The sequence below is a fragment of the Tachyglossus aculeatus genome, chromosome 7 (assembly GCF_015852505.1).
Source record: "Tachyglossus aculeatus isolate mTacAcu1 chromosome 7, mTacAcu1.pri, whole genome shotgun sequence".
Classification (NCBI taxonomy): Eukaryota; Metazoa; Chordata; class Mammalia; order Monotremata; family Tachyglossidae; genus Tachyglossus; species Tachyglossus aculeatus.
Genome location: NC_052072.1, coordinates 721,820 through 738,657, shown reverse-complemented (window position 1 = coordinate 738,657; position 16,838 = coordinate 721,820). Strand labels below are relative to the sequence as shown.

General features: G+C 49.1%; 1 protein-coding gene across 1 annotated transcript in view; it reads right to left on the bottom strand.

The window, feature by feature from the left end:
* The window catches only part of MYO1B (myosin IB), a 133,100-nt gene that overhangs the window by 53,856 nt on the left and 62,406 nt on the right, over positions 1-16,838 (bottom strand). Inside the window, exons 5-7 of the mRNA XM_038749280.1 lie at positions 15,188-15,292; positions 14,331-14,377; positions 8,446-8,509 (exon numbers count right to left, since the gene is read on the bottom strand). Of these exons, the coding sequence (XP_038605208.1) occupies positions 8,446-8,509; positions 14,331-14,377; positions 15,188-15,292 (216 nt within the window). The remainder of the gene's footprint in view (positions 1-8,445; positions 8,510-14,330; positions 14,378-15,187; positions 15,293-16,838) is intronic.

Below are 16,838 nucleotides of genomic sequence, written 5' to 3'. Positions count from 1 at the left end.
AGCTGTGTGAGTCACTTGGCTGAAGCCAGTTTCCACGCGAACTCCACGTTTCCTGCTTCTCCTTTAGAAGTTCCTCAAGGGAAAACTTCCCTGTATTTTTAGCCCGGTTGGGAAAGCCAGGGGTTTCACTGTGCCAAAATATGCACAAAATGTGCACAAAACAGCCAGGCCAGATGGCCCCAGGACAAAAGCTTGGGAAATGCCTCATTCAGGAAATCTCTCCAGACAGAACATTTTACTACACACCTGGCACTCCCCACAAAACTCAACCTTTGAAGCAGCCCTGCCCAGTGGAAAGAGCCCAGCCCTGGGATTCAGAGGACCTGGGTTCTAATCCCGGCTCTGCCACGGAATAACAATAATAATATTTCTTAATCAATCAATCGTATTTATTGAGCGCTTACTGTGTGCAGAGCACTGTACTAAGCGCTTGGGAAGTATAAGTTGGCAACATATAGAGACAGTCCCTACCCAACAGTGGGCTCACAGTCTAAAAGGTGCTTACTATGTGCCCAGCACTGTACTAAGCATCGGGGCAGACACAGGATAATCAGGTCCCACATGGAGCTCACAGCCTAAGAGGGAAGACAAGTACTGAATCCCCATTTTACCAATGAGGGAACTGAGGCCCAGATAAATTAAGCGATTTATCCAAGGTCACCTAGCAGGCATGAGGCAGAACCAGAATTAGAACTCAGTTCTTCTGACTTCCAAGCCCGGATGTTTTCCACTAGGCCACGCTGTTTCCCTGGGCCTGCTGTGTGACCTTGGGCAAGTTACATAACTTTTCTGTTCCTCTGTTCCCTCATCTGTAAAATGGGGATTCAATACCTGTTCCTCCTCCTCCTTCGATTGTGAGCCCCATGCGGGACAGGGACTGTATCCAACCTGACTGTCTTGTATCTTCCCCAGTGTGCTTAACAAATGTCATTATTATTATTAATTATTTTTGGAGGCCTTCCCAGACTGAGCCCTTTCCTTCCTCTCCCCCTCGTCCCCCTCTCCATCCCCCCCATCTTAGCTCCTTCCCTTCCCCACAGCACCTGTATATATGTATATATGTTTGTACATATTTGTTATTCTATTTATTTATTTATTTTACTTGTACATATCTATTCTATTTATTTTATTTTGTTAGTATGTTTGGTTTTGTTCTCTGTCTCCCCCTTTTAGACTGTGAGCCCACTGTTGAGTAGGGACTATCTCTACATGTTGCCAACTTGTACTTTCCAAGCGCTTAGTACAGTGCTCTGCACACAGTAAGCGCTCAATAAATACGATTGATGATGATGTTTGAAACAAAGTGCTTAATTATTATTACCATTTCTTTATTCCATTTTTAGAGAATTCAGAAACTCCCACAAGACTCCAATTCTTACTTGGTTGTTAAAACACAGTCATTCTTTCTCTGTCCCTCTCTCTCTTCCCTCCTCTCCAATCTCCCTTCTTTCTCCTCTTTCCCTCCCTCTCTCTTCCCCATCTCTTCCCTCTCCCCCTCGGTGAGTGTTAATTATAACAATAATAATAATGATGATAACAGTGATAATTATGGCATTTGTTAAGTGCTTACTAGGTGCACTGTACTAAGCACTGGTGTAGCTCACCCCCTTCTAATAATAATAATAATGATGGCATTTGTTAAGCGCTTACTATGTGCAAAGCACTGTTCTAAGCGCTGGGGAGGATACAAGGTGATCAGGTTGACCCACATGGGGCTCATAGTCTTCATCCCCATTTTACAGATGAGGTAGCTGAGGCTTAGAGAAGTTAAGTGACTTGCCCAGAGTCACACAGCAAACACGCGGCGGAGTCGGAATTTGAACCCACGACCTCTGACTCCCAAGGCCGTGCTCTTTCCTCTAAGCCACGCTGCTTCTAGACTGTGAGCCTGTTGTTGGGTAGGGACCGTCTCTATATGTTGCCGACTTGTACTTCCCAAACGCTTTTTCCAGTGCTCTGCACGCAGTAAGCGCTCAATAAATGAATGACTAAATGAATGAATGACCCACACACAGTTTAAGTGGGAGGGAGAACGGGCACTGAATCACCAGTTTACAGATGAAGAAACTGAGGCGCAGAAAAGTGAAGTGACTTGCCCACGGTCACACATCAGGCAAAGGGTGGAGCCAGGATTAGAACCCAGGTCCTTTGACTCTCAGGTCCGGGATTTTTCCCCTAGGTCGAGCAACTTCTGCTACCTGGGTTAGAGAAGGGGTGAATCTCCCCCAAACCGGCAACTTGCAATTCTTTCTGCACCACTAATCTGAATTAAGTCCCCGACGAGACCGCCGTCTCAGACGTCTCCCTCCCGAAATCCTGGGCCTAATTCTGCTGTTCTCAGCTCGGCCCTACTGATTCCAGAAGGCCTGTGAGACTCATGAATTCACTACTATAGGGAAGGCTCTAATAATAATAATAATAATAATAATAATAATAATAATAATAATAATGATAATGGCATTTATTAAGCGCTTACTATGTGCCAAGCACTGTTCTAAGCACTGGGGAGGTTACAAGGAGATCAGGTTGTCCCACGGGGGGCTCACAGTCTTAATCCCCATTTTACAGATGAGGGAACTGAGGCACAGAGAAGTTAAGAAGTTCATTAGAGAAGCACTTAGCGCTTAGTACAGTGCTCTGCACATAGTAAGCGCTCAATAAATACGATTGATGATGATGATGATGATGATGAAGCAGCGTGGCTCAATGGAAAGAGCACGGGCTTGAGAGTCAGAGGTCATGGGTTCAAATCCCAGCTCTGCCAATTGTCAGCTATGTGACTTTGGGCAAGTCACTTCACTTCTCTGTGCCTCAGTTACCTCATCTGTAAAATGGGGATGAAGTCTGTGAGCCCCATGTGGGACAACCTGATTACCTTGTATCCTCCCCAGTGCTTAGAACAGTGCTTGGCACATAGTAAGTGCTTAAGAAATACCAACATTATTAGAGAAGCAGCGTGGCTCAGTAGAAAGAGCCCAGGCTTTGGAGTCAGAGGTCAGGGGTTCAAATCCCGGCTCTACCACAAGTCTGCTGTGTGACCTTAGGCAAGTCACTTAACTTCTCTGAGCCTCAGTTCCCTCATCTGTAAAAATGGTGATTAAGACTGTGAGCCCCACGTGGGACAACTTGATCACCTTGTATCCCCCCCCAGCACTTAGAACAGTGCTTTGCACATAGTAAGCGCTTAACAAATGCCATTATTATTATTATTATTAAGAGAGTTGCCCAAAGTCACATGGCTGACAATCGGCAGAGCTGGAATTTGAACCCATGACCCCTAACTCCAAAGCCCATGCTCTTTCCACTGAGCCATGCTGCTTCTCTATTTATAATTGATATATAATTTATAATATATATTATATATATATCTTGCCCAAGGTCTATCTATCTATATATAGATATACATATCTATATATAATTTATAATAATAATAATTGTGGTACTTGTTAAGCATTTATTACGAGCCAGGTACCGTACTAAGCACCGTGGGGGGAATACAGGCAAATTAGGTTGGACACGGCCCGTCCCACATGGGGCTCTTGCTCTTCAGTGCCAACTGAATATATGTTGCCAACTGGTACTTCCCAAGCGCTTAGTACAGCGCTCTGCACACAGTAAGCGCTCAATAAATACGATTGATTGATTGATTGATTGATTCAGTGCTCAGAACTGTGCTTGGCACACAGTAAGCGCTTAGAGAAGCAGCGTGGCTCACTGGAAAGGGCCCGGGCTTTGGAGTCAGAGGTCATGGGTTCAAATCCCAGCTCCGCCAACTGTAAGCTGTGTGACTTTGGGCAAGTCACTTCACTTCTCTGGGCCTCAGTTACCTCATCTGTAAAATGGGGATTGAGACCGTGAGCCCCAAGGGGGACAACCTGATCACCCTGTATCCTCCCCAGCGCTTAGAACAGTGCTTTGCACATAGTAAGCGCTTAACAAATGCCAACATTATTATTATTAACAAGTACCATCATCATTATTAATTCCCATTTTACGGACGAGGCAGAGGGAAATGAAGTGACTCGCCCAAGATGACACAGCAGGCAAGTGGTGGAGCCACGCTCTAGCCACCGGGCCATGTTGCTTCTGTAGTGATGGATGCTTCTGAGATTCCTCCCAACTTGCCCACCGCCGGCCGGACTGGTTGCGGGATTTGAGGGGTCTCCCAGCCAGCCGGCCGGCCGGCCCAGGACTCTAGTTAGGCCGTTCTCCTGGACAGACGCGCCCGGCTCCTCGGACTGGCAACTGGCTGGCCAGCTAGCCGCCCTCACATGAGTACATGCATGTATATGTATATATGTTTGTACATATTTATTACTCTATTTATTTATTTATTTATTTTACTTGTACATATCTATCCTATTTATTTTCTTTTGTTACTCTGTTTGGTTTTGTTCTCTGTCTTCCCCTTTTAGACTGTGAGCCCACTGTTGGGTAGGAACTGTCTCTGTATGTTGCCAATTTGTACTTCCCAAGCGCTTAGGACAGTGCTCTGCACATAGTAAGCGCTCAATAAATACGATGGATGATGATGATGATGATACATGCGTGTACTGGCGTGGTGGCTAGAGCCCGGGCCTGGGATTCAGAAGGAGGAGGGTTCTAATCCTGACTCCGCCACTTTTCTGCTATGTGATCTTGGGCAAGTCACTTAATAATAATAATGGCATTTACTAAGCGCTTACTATGTGCAAAGCACTGTTCTAAGCACTGGGGGGATACAAGGTGACGAGGTTGTCCCACGTGGGGCTCACAGTCTTACCCCCCATTTTACAGATGAGGGAACTGAGGCACAGAGAAGTGAAGTGACTTGCCCAAAGTCACACAGCTGACAGGTGGCAGAGCAGGGATTTGAACCCATGACCTCTGACTCCAAAGCCCGGGCTCTTTCCCACTGAGCCACGCTGCTTCTTAAGTTCCAAGTCACTTCACTAGACCTCAGTTCCCTCGTCTGTAAAATGAGGATTGAGACTGTGAGCCTCATGGGGGACGGGGACTGTGTCCAACCCCATTTGCTTTTATCCACCCCAGCCCTTAGTACAATGCCTGCCACACAGTAAGCCCTTAATAAATACTACAATTATTATTACACACACGCACAAACTTGCACACCACAATTTCACTCCCTCCTCAATCAGTATCTGAGCCATCTCTTCAAGTTGGACTTTCCGCCACCAAGGAAAGCCTTTCTTTCATTCAATTGTACTTACTGAGCACTTACTACGTGCAAACCATTGTACTACGCGCTTGGGAAAGTACAATTTAACAACAGAAACACCCCGCTCACAACAAGCTCACACTGAGTGACAAACTCCTCCTCCGTTTCACCCCACTGAGTGGCTCCTTTTCCAATCCTCTTTCCAGCCCCCTCCCCTCATGAGCTCATTAATAATAATAATAATGATGGCATTTATTAAGCACTTACTATGTGCAAAGCACTGTTCTAAGCGCTGGTTTAGAAACCCACTGCAACATTCACCCAAGATGGTTCAGTGGTCACCCTGCAGAGAAGCAGTGTGGCCTAATAGAAAGTCCCCGGGCCTAAAAGTCAGAGGATCTGGATTCTAATTCCAACTCCGCCACTTGTCCGCTCTGTGACCTTGGGCAAGTTACTTCACTTCTCGGGGCCTCATTTTCCTCATCTGCAAAATGGGGTTTCAATCCCTGTCTCTCCTCCACATGAGACCTGATTCTCTTGTATCTTCCCCATCGTTAATACGATAAAATACAGTGCTTTGCACATAGTAAGCGTTTAACAAATACCATAATTTTCATTATTATTATTATTATTATTACTCTCCCCACCTTCCAAGCCTTATTAAAAGCACAACTAAGCCCTCATTTCCTCTTCTCCCACTCCCTTGTGTATCACACTTTCATTTGGCTTTTCCCCCCTTATTCATCCCACGCTCAGCCCCACAGCACTTACGTCCATATCCAAAATTTATTTCTATTCATGTTTGTCTCCCCCTCTAAACCACCAGCTTATCGTGGGCGGGAAACATGCCTGGTAAGCGCTTACCAAATACCATTATTAGTCATTCTTTTGATCGTATTTTTTCATTCATTCATTCATTCAATCGTATTTCTTGAGCGCTTACTGTGCACAGAGCACTGTACTAAGCACTTGGGAAGTACAAGTTGGCAACATACAGAGACGGTCCCTACCCAACAATGGGTTCACAGTCTAGAAGGGAGAGACAGACAACAAAACAAAACGTATTAACAAAATAAAATAAATAGAATAGTAAATATGTACAAGTAAAATAATTAGAGTAATAAATCTGTGCAAACATATATACAGGTGCTGTGGGGAGGAGAAGGAGGTAAGGCAGGGGCTCAGTCTGGGGCTTGAGCACTTACTGTGTGCTGAGCACTAATCAATCAATCGTATTTATTGAGCGCTTACTGTGTGCAGAGCACCATACTAAGCGCTTGGGAAGTACAAGTTGGCAATATATAGAGACGGTCCCTACCCAACAGTGGGCAGCGTGGCTCAGCGGAAAGAGCACGGGCTTTGGAGTCAGAGGTCATGGGTTCGAATCCCAGCTCTGCCAATTGTCAGCTGTGTGACTCTGGGCGAGTCACTTCTCTGTGCCTCAGTTCCCTCATCTGTAAAATGGGGATGAAGACTGTGAGCCCCCCCGTGGGACAACCTAATCACCTTGTAAGATCCCCAGCGCTTAGAACAGTGCTTTGCCCATAGTAAGCGCTTAATACATGCCATTACTATATGGGGCTCACAGTCTTAATCCCCATTTTACAGATGAAGGAACTGAGGCCCAGAGAAGTGATTTGCCCAAGGTCACACAGCAGATAAATACTAAGCATTTAAGTAATAATATATCTTATTACATATGATTATTATTTATTGTTACCAACTCTGTTCTATCGTCCCCTCCCAAGCGCTTCGGATGGTCGGGGGCTCAGTTTTTCCGCCAACCCTAACGAAGCCCCCCGGAGCCCTCTGCCATTCCTGCGCATCTCTCCTCCTTCCTCCGTGACCCCGGGTGACCCCGGATGGCCCTCTGACCCCTAAATCTGTCCAAGCCCCCCGAGTGTTGAGCTATTTCCGGCGGCCCGCGCTTCCTGTGGGAACGGATTCGACGTACTCGGCCCCTGCTGGGGAAAGACGTGTCCGCCGCGGCTCGTCCTGGACCACAGCCCTCTGTGGGAGTGGGGAAGGGAGGAGGGATTGGGGCCCAGTGATTCCGCGTTGGCCTCGGCCGCCCCTTCCCAGTTCAGGAACGCCGGCCCTGCCCTCCCCGATGGCCCGCGTCTGTCCGTCCGGCCTGCTGCGGCCTGGTCTCCGGCCCTCCCTCGGGGCACCGTTCGTGCCCATGGCCGGACGCTCCTCGTTGAGCCCGGCGCTCTTCCTCGTCTCTCAGAAACCAGAACAGGCAGGACCGACCCCCGGCCCCCGTCGGAGAGGAAGCCCCCCGCCCCGCCCCGTGCCCGGGGAACACAATCGCCGTCTGAGAGCAGGATCCCGCTCTCTTCCCCTCGGACATCCGCAATCACCATCTGGAAGTGGAATCCTGCTCCGTTAAGAATAAGAAGTATGGTATTTGTTAAGCGCTTACTAGGTGCCGACCACCGTTCTAAGCGCTAATGTAGATACGAGGTAATCAGGTTGGACACAGTCCCTCTCTCATACGGGGCTCACAGTCTTAATCCCCATTTTACAGATGAAGGAACTGAGGCCCAGAGAAGTGAAGTGATTTGCCCAAGGTCACACAGCAGATATGTTTTTTAGACTGTGAGCCCACTGCTGGGTAGGGACTGTCTTTATATGTTACCAACTTGTACTTCCCAAGCGCTTAGTACAGTGCTCTGCACATAGTAAGCGCTCAATAAATACGATTGATGATGATAGGGACTGTCTCTATATGTTACCAACTTGTACTTCCCAGGCGCTTAGTCCAGTGTTCTGCACACAGTAAGCACTCAATAAATACGATTGATGATGATGATGATGATAAGTGGCGGAGCCGGAATCAGAACCCCCGTCCTCTGACACCCAAGCCCAGGTTCTTACCACTATTGAGAATTTAAGCCCGACATGGGAAAGGGACTGTGTCCAACCCAATCTGCTTGTATTCACCCCAGCGCTTAGTACAGTGTCTGGCTCATAGTAAGTGGTTTACAAGTACCATTAAAAAAAAACACTCAATCTCAACAGTCTCAATCCCCACACAGTTCCTGGCACACAGTAAGTGCTTAATACACACCACAAAAACTACAACAGGGTGGAGGGAGGACTGGTATTGACCCCCCAATTTACAGAGGAAGGAACTGAGGCCCAGAGAAGTGAAGTGGACTTGCCCAAGGCAGATAAACGGCAGAGCCGGGATGAGAACCCAGGTCCTCTGACGCCCAGGACGGGGTTGTTGGCTCTGGGCCTTGCTGCTTCTCTGTTTTTTCAGGGGCCAAGCGGATACTCACAGTTGCTGATCACGCCACCCAAGGGATCGCCTTTGAAGTTGAACTCGATGTCCATGTATTTGCCCTGTGGAAGAAACATTCTAAGCGTTTTTCTGGTCAGCTCAATTTGTCATTCATTCATTGATTCAATCGTATTTATTGAGCACTTACTGTGTGCAGAGCCATTGCAACGTGCAATGCAACATGCAACATGCAACATTGCAAACGTCCTGCCACCTTTCCCCAGCTCTGTCTCTGTCTCTCTCTCACTCTCTCTCTCCGACATTCATTCATTCAATCATATTTATTGAGCGCTTACTGTGTGCAGAGCACTGTACTAAGCGCTCGGGAAGTACAAGTTGGCAACATATAGAGACGGTCCCTACCCAACATACACACACACGCCTCCTCATTCCCCCACCCCTTCACTCACCCTTATTCCCTGTCATATCTGTGGACTCCAGCACTCCCTCCCATCATTCATTCAATCGTATTTATTAATAATAATAATAATAATGGCATTTGTTAAGTGCTTACTATGTGCAAAGCACTGTTCTAAGTGCTGGGGGGGGGATACAAGGTGATCAGGTTGTCCCATGTGGGGCTCACAGTCAATCCCCATTTTACAGATGAGGGAACTGAGGCTCAGAGAAGTGAAGTGACTTGCCCAAGGTCACACAGCAGACAGGTGGCGGAGCTGGGATTCGAACCCACGACCTCCGACTCCAAAGCCCGGGCTCGTTCCCACTGAGCCACGCTTACTGTGTGCAGAGCACTGTACTAAGCGCTTGGGAAGTACAAGTTGGTAACATATAGAGATGGTCCCTACCCAATAGCGGGCTCACAGTCTAGAAGATCCCTCATCACTCAGCCCCACCCCCCGGGCGAAGACACTCACTCCTTCCCATCATTCATTCAATCGTATTTATTGAGCGCTTACTGTGTGCAGAGCACTGTGCTAAGCGCTTGGGAAGTACAAGTCGGCAACATATAGAGACGGTCCCTGCCCAACAACGGGCTCACAGTCTAGAAGGGGGAGACAGATAAAAACAAAACATGTAGACAGGTGTCAAAATCATCAGAACAAATAGAATTAAAGCTATATGCACACCATTAACAAAATAAATAGAATAGTAACTATGTACAAGTAAAATAAATAGAGTAATAAATCTGTACAAATATATACAAGTGCCGTGGGGAGGGGAAGGAGGTAGGGCGGGGGGGATGGAGAGGAGGAGAGCCCCCCAAATCACAAAGCCCCCCCCAAATCCCACCTCCTCCAGGAAGTCTTCCCCTGATTCGCACCCGACCCTTCAGCGGCATCAAACTTGATCATTTGGTCTTAGATTTAATTCTGTTTTTTCAAGATTTCTTTTTTTTTCAAGGTACTCTTTAAGCGCTTACTATGTGCCGAGCACTGTACTATGCGCTGGAGACGAGATAATCAGGTCAGACCCAGTTCTCATCCCACACGGGGCTCACGGTCTAAGGGGGAGTTTAGAGGATTTAATCCCCACTTTTCAGATGAGGGAACTGAGGCACAGAAAAGTGATGTGACTTGCCCAAGGTCACACAGCAGGTTCTCTGACTCTCAAGCCAGGGCTCTATCAATCAATCGATGGTTTTTACTGAGCGCTTACTATGTGCAGAGCATGGTACTAGAGCTTGGGAGAGGAGAAAACTGTCAGTCAAATGTATTTATTGAGTGCTTACTGTGTGCAGAGCACTGTACTAAGCGCTTGGGAGAGTACAATGTAACAGAGTGGGTAGACACGTTCCCAGCCCAAAACAAGCTTCCAGTCTAGAGTGGGGAGACGGACTTTCATATAAAGAAATATAACAGAAGTATCAGATTCATCCATTCAGTCACATTTGAGAAGCAGCGTGGCTCAGTGGAAAGAGCCTGGGCTTTGGAGTCAGAGGTCATGGGTTCGAATTCCGACTCCGCCACATGTCTGCTGTGTGATCTTGGGCACGTCACTTAGCTTCTCTGGGCCTCAGTTACCTCATCTGTAAAATGGGGATTAAGACTGTGAGCCCCACGTGGGACAACCTGATCGCCTTGTAACCTCCCCAGCACTTAGAACAGTGCTTTGCACGTAGTAAGCGCTTAACAAATGCCAATTGTTATTATTATTATTATTTGTTGAGTGCTTACCATGTGCAGAGCACTGGACTAAGCACTTGGGAGAGTAAAATAGAACAATAAACAGACACATTCCCTGACCACAACGAACTTACAGTCTACTGTCCTCTCTCAAGAGTTTAGTCCAGTGCTTTTCACACAGTAAGTGCTCAATCATCAATCGTATTTATTGAGCGCTTACTGTGCGCAGAGCACTGTACTAAGCGCTTGGGAAGTACAAGTTGGCAACATATTTATGCTTAATAAATACTATTGATTGGCTGATTGTAAGCTCTTTGAGACCAAGGAACATTTACGTTTCTTGCTACTGCCAATCTCACCCAAGCACTTGGTCCACAGCTTCACACGCTTAGTACAGTGCTCTGCATGCAGTAAGTGCTCAATAAATACTATTGAATGAATGTGTGCCCACCGCAGCCCTCTGTACTGTAGGCACTCAATAAATGGGAAGCAGCACGGCCTAGTTTATAGAGCCCGGGCTTGGGAGTCAGAGGTCATGGGTTCTGATCCCGGCTCCGCCACTTGTCTGCTGTGTGACCTTGGGCAAGCCACTTCACTTCTCTGTGCCTCAGCTACCTCATCTGGAAAATGGGAATTAAAACTGTGAGCCCCATGTGGGACAACCTGATTACCCTGTATCTACCCCAGTGTTTAGAACCTGCTTGGCACATAATGAGTGCTTAACAAATACCAGAATTATTATTATTCTCTGTGCCTCAGTTACCTCAATGGTAAAATGGGGATTGAGAGTGTGAGCCTCTTGTGGGACAGGGACTGTGTCCGACCTGATTAGCTTGTACCTATTTCGATGCCTAGATCAGTGCTAGGCACTCAATTAAAACCGTGAATCCTAAGTGGGACAACCTGATTACCTTGTAACTACCCCAGCGCTTAGAACAAGCGCTTAGTAAGTGCTCTGCACATAGTAAACGTTCAATATGATTGAATGAACAGTGGCTGGCACATAGTAAGCGCTTAACAAGACTGTTAAAGCGCTTTTCTAGACTGTGAGCCCACTGTTGGGTAGGGACCGTCTCTATATGTTGCCAACTTGTACTTTCCAAGCGCTTAGTACAGTACTCTGCACACAGTAAGCGCTCAATAAATATGATAGAACCATAAATATTATTAAAATTACTAATAAATGTCATTAAGAGAAGCAGTGTGGCTCAGTGGAAAGAGCACAGGCTTGGGAGTCAGAGATCATGGGTTCTAATCCCGGCTCCACCGCTTGTCAGCTGTGTGACTTTGGGCAAGTCACTTCACTTCTCCGTGCCTCAGTTACCTCATCTGTACAATGGGGACTAAGACTGTGAGCCCCATGTGGGACAACCTGATCACCTTGTATCCCCCGCAGCGCTAAAAACAGTGCTTGGCACCTAGTAAGCGCTTAACAAATACCATCATTATTATTATTATTATTATCATTGCACGAGCCCAGGAACCAGAAGACCTGGGTTCTAATCCTAGCTCTGCCCACTGCTTCCTGTGCAACCTTCGTTCACTCAGTCATATTCACTGAGCTCTTACTGTGCGCAGAGCACTGTACTAAGCGCTTGGGAAGTACAAGTCGGCAACATGACTTCAAATCATTTCACTGGGCCTCAGTTTCTTCTGCCATAAAGGGAGGGTTCAATGCCTGTTCTCCCTCCTCCTCAGACGGCGAGCCCTGTGTGGAATGGGGGACTGTTTCCAAACTGATGATCTTTTATCTACCTCAGCGCTTGATACGTATTAAGCGCTCAACCCCCCGATGCCATGATGATTACTGTTATGGCACACGACCTGTCCCCGTGACACTTGGGGGACTTTTCCACCTGAAAGGCTATTGGACTCCAGGGCATTGACGCTCAGATGAGAGGTGTTTACTGAGTTGAAGAACCCAGGGGGGAAAGGGCCGAGAACCTGTTTACACACTCAGTGCCCAGGGTAGGAGAGGGGGGAGAATCTGGGAAGCAGCATGGTGCCTAGGAATCAGAAGGACCTGGGTTCTAATCCCGGCTCCATCTCCATCAAGTCAGCGTGGCTTAGTGGCTAGAACGTGGGTTTGGGAGTCAGGGTTCCCATAATAGAATAAGTGGAATAGAATAGAATGGAGTAGAATAAGTGGAAAAAGTGGAATAATATTCCCATAGAATAAGTGGTTCCCATCCACTTATTCAGCTGTGTGACTTCGGGCAAGTCACTTCACTTCTCTGTGCCTCAGCTACCTCATCTGTAAAATGGGGGTTAAGACTGTGAGCCCCAAGCGGGACAACCTGATTACCCTGTATCTACCCCAGTGCTTAGGACAGTGCTGGGCACATAGTAAGCACTGAACAAACACCATTATTTTTATTATTTCTCTGTGCCTTGGTTCCCTCATCTGTAAAATGGGGATTAAGACTGGGAGCCCCATGTGGAACAGGGCTGCGTCCAACCTGATTAGCCTGTATCTACCCCAGGGATTAGAACAGCGTTTGGCACATAGTAAGCACTTAAAAATACCATAATTGTTATTAAATCAGATTTTTATAAGGGAATATCGCAGGGCAGGGGGTAGAGACAAACAGACAGACACACACACACACACACACACACATACAATTAGCCCCACACCTGGGGCCACAATAATAATTATAATTATGGCATTAGTTCAGCACTTACTCCATGCCAAGCGCTGTTCTAAGTGCTGGGGTGGATACAAGCATATCGGGTTGGATACAGTCCCCGTCCCACACGGGGTTCACAGTCTTCATCCCCATTTTACAGATGAGGTAACTGAGGCCCAGAGAAGTGAAGTGACTTTCCCAAGGTCATACAGCAGACATGTGGCAGATCCAGGATTGGAACCCATAAACTTCTGAATCCCAGGGTCAGGCTCTAGCCACTAAGCCAGGCTGCTTCTCAATTAGCCCGGGGCCTAGGGCCTGGGGCCACAATTAGCCCGGCCTGGTCTGCCCAGCCTCTTCCTTCCCCTTCAGGCTGCTTCCCTGAGAAGCAGCATGGCCTAGCGGATAGAGCCCAAGCCTGGGAGTCGAAAGGCCATGGGTTCTAATCCTGCTTCCGCCACTTATTCTGCTCTGTGACCCTGGGAAAGTCACTTCACTTCTCTGGGCCTCAGTTCCCTCATCTGTAAAATGGAGATGAGGACTGCAAGCCCAATGTGGGACAGGGACAGTGTCCAACCTGATTATCTTGTATCTATCCCAACTACAACCAGTTCTAGTTCTAAGAGAAGCGGCGTGGCTCAGTGGAAAGAGCCCGGGCTTTGGAGTCAGTGGTCGTGGGTTCAAATCCCGGCTCTGCCAATTGTCAGCTGTGTGACCTTGGGCAAGTCACTTCACTTCTCTGGGCCTCAGTTCCCTCATCTGGAAAATGGGGATTGACCGTGAGCCCCCCGTGGGACAACCTGATCACCTTGTAACCCCCCAGCGCTGAGAACAGTGCTTTGCACATAGTAAGCGCTTAATAAATCCCATCATCATCATCAACCAGGAACATAGTAAGTGCGTAACAAATATCATGATGATGATGATGATGATGATTGTTATTGTTATTATTATTTCCCAGAAGCAAAACAGTACCTCCACCCACAATGACCGGACGCCAGGCCACCAGTTCCTTCCCCTCTCCCCTCTTCCCCCCCCCCCCCGACCTCCTTCCTCCCCTCTTCCTCCTCCCGCCCCTCTTCCCCTTCCCCCCCTCCGAACTCCGGACCCTGCCGGACCAGACGGCTCCCAAGGTGCAAGGGTGAGCGGTGGGGAATGGTGGAACTCACGAATCTTGAGGAGTTGTCATTCCTCACGGTCTTGGCGTTGCCAAACGCTGGAGAACACAAAACACACATTCCATTCATTTGTTCAATTCAATCGTATTTAGTGAGTGCTTACTGTGTGCAAAGCACTGTATTATGCATTTGAGTTAGCCTGATTAGGGGAGGTGAGCAGTGAATCAATCCACTGATCCATCCATCGATCGATGGAAAGCCTACTGTGAGTAGAGCCCAGTACTGAGGGCTCAAATGTGAGCATTGTGCCCGATGTCTAACAATTATGTTGCCAAATTGTACTTCCCAAGCGCTTAGTTCAGTGCTCTGCACACAGTAAGCGCTCAATAAATACGATTAAATGAATGGATGAATGAATGAGTGCAGAGCACTGTACCGGGCTCCTCCTGATGGCAGAGGGCTGTGCTGGAGAAGCAGCGTGGCTCAGTGGAAAGAGCCCTGGCTTTGGAGTCAGAGGTCAGGGGTTCAAATCCCGGCTCCACCAATTGTCAGCCGTGTGACTTTGGGCAAGTCACTTCACTTCTCTGGGCCTCAGTGACCTCATCTGTAAAATGGGGATTAAGACTGTGAGCCCCCTGTGGGATAAGCTGATTACCCTGTAACCTCTCCAGTGCTTCGAACAGTGCTTTGCACATAGTAAGCACTTTATAAATGCCATCATCATTATTATTATTATTACTGGAAGTCTATGGTGAGCAGAGCATTGTACTGAGCACCTCCTGGGAGTAGAGCACCGTTCTGGGTGCCTACTGTGAGCAGAGTGCTGTGTTCCCGTCCCATTTGCGGGTGGCCCAGGGCAGTAGGTGAGAGTCCAGGGGTCAGGGCAGGGGGAGGCGGGGATCACCTACCTTCCAGCACAGGGTTGGACTGGAGGAGCTGCTCCTTGACCTGGTTGACCTCGGCTCCCTTGCCGCACACGGCCGCCACGTACGACATCACGAGCTTGCTGGCCTCTGTCGGGAGGGAAAGACGGAGCAACAGAGAGGGATGGACAGAGTGGGACAAGCAGAGCAGGACAGACAGAGGGACGGACAGAGCAGGACAGATACAGCAGGCCGGACAGAGAGGGATGGCCAGATTTGGACGGACAGTGGGATGGACAGAGCAGCCAGTGAGCGAGGACCAGCCAGCCTCCTCCAGCCTCCCCACATTGAACCACCTCCCCATTCTCCAGCTCCACTGAGAACACGGCCCTTCATGGTTTCTCCTCCATCCTTTTACTCGCCATTTCAGTTTCTAAATAACTGAGGTGTGGGGTGGTCCCTGCCGGGTCAATGGGGGAGAGTCGGGGATGGAGAGAGCAAAGTCAGGGTGGGTGGGATGGTCCGTGCAGGGTCACTGGGGGAGAGTCAGGGATAGAGAGGGGAGAGTCAGGGGTGTTGGATGGTCCACGCTGGGTCACCGGGGGAGAGTCAGGGATGGGGAGGGGAGAGAGAGGGGGACGGGTTGGTCCGTGCTGGTCAGTGGGAGAAAGTCAGGGATGGAGAGGAGAGAGTCAGAGTGTGGGATGGCCTGTGCTGGGTCACTGGGGGAGAGTCAGGGATGGAGAGGGGAGAGTCAGGGGTGTTGGATGGTCCAGGCTGGGACACCGGGGGAGAGTCAGGGATGGGGAGGGGAGAGAGAGGGGGGCGGGATGGTCCGTGCTGGTCAGTGGGAGAGAGTCAGGGATGGAGAGGAGAGAGTCAGAGTGTGGGAGAGTCAGGGATGGAGAGGGGAGAGTCAGGGGTGTTGGATGGTCCAGGCTGGGACACAGGGGGAGAGTCAGGGATGGGGAGGGGAGAGAGAGGGGGGCGGGATGGTCCGCGCTGGTCAGTGGGAGAGAGTCAGGGATGGAGAGGAGAGAGTCAGAGTGTGGGATGGCCTGTGCTGGGTCACTGGGGGAGAGTCAGGGATGGAGAGGGGAGAGTCAGGGGTGTTGGATGGTCCTGGCCGGGACACCGAGGGAGAGTCAGGGATGGGGAGGGGAGAAAGAGGGGGGCGAGATGGTCCGTGCTGGTCAGTGGGAGAGAGTCAGGGATGGAGGGGAGAGAGTCAGGGATGGAGAGGAGAGAGTCAGTGTGGGACGGCCTGTGCTGGGCCACTGGGGGAGAGTCAGGGATGGAGAGGGGAGAGTCCGGGGTGTTGGATGGTCCGTGCTGGGTCACTGGGGGAGAGTCAGTGGGGTCGAATGGTCTGTCACTGCCCCAGCCCTAATTCCTGCCCCAACCCAACTCCTGTCCTTCCCCTTGCCGGCCCACCTCCTGCCCTGGCTTGAGCTCTGACCAGGCCCGTTCTACCTCCGGGTATCAAGTGCCTCCGCATCTTCTCCCACCTCACCCTGGGGGAAGGGAAACTCCTTGTGGGCAAGGACCATATCATTTCTTCCTCTTCTACTTCCCCAGCGCCCAGTACAGTGCACCGCACCCATTGGGCATTCGATAAATGTCACTGCTGCTACTATTACAGGGAGTCATAGGACCTGGCAGCGTGGCTCAGTGGAAAGAGCCCGGGCTTGGGAGT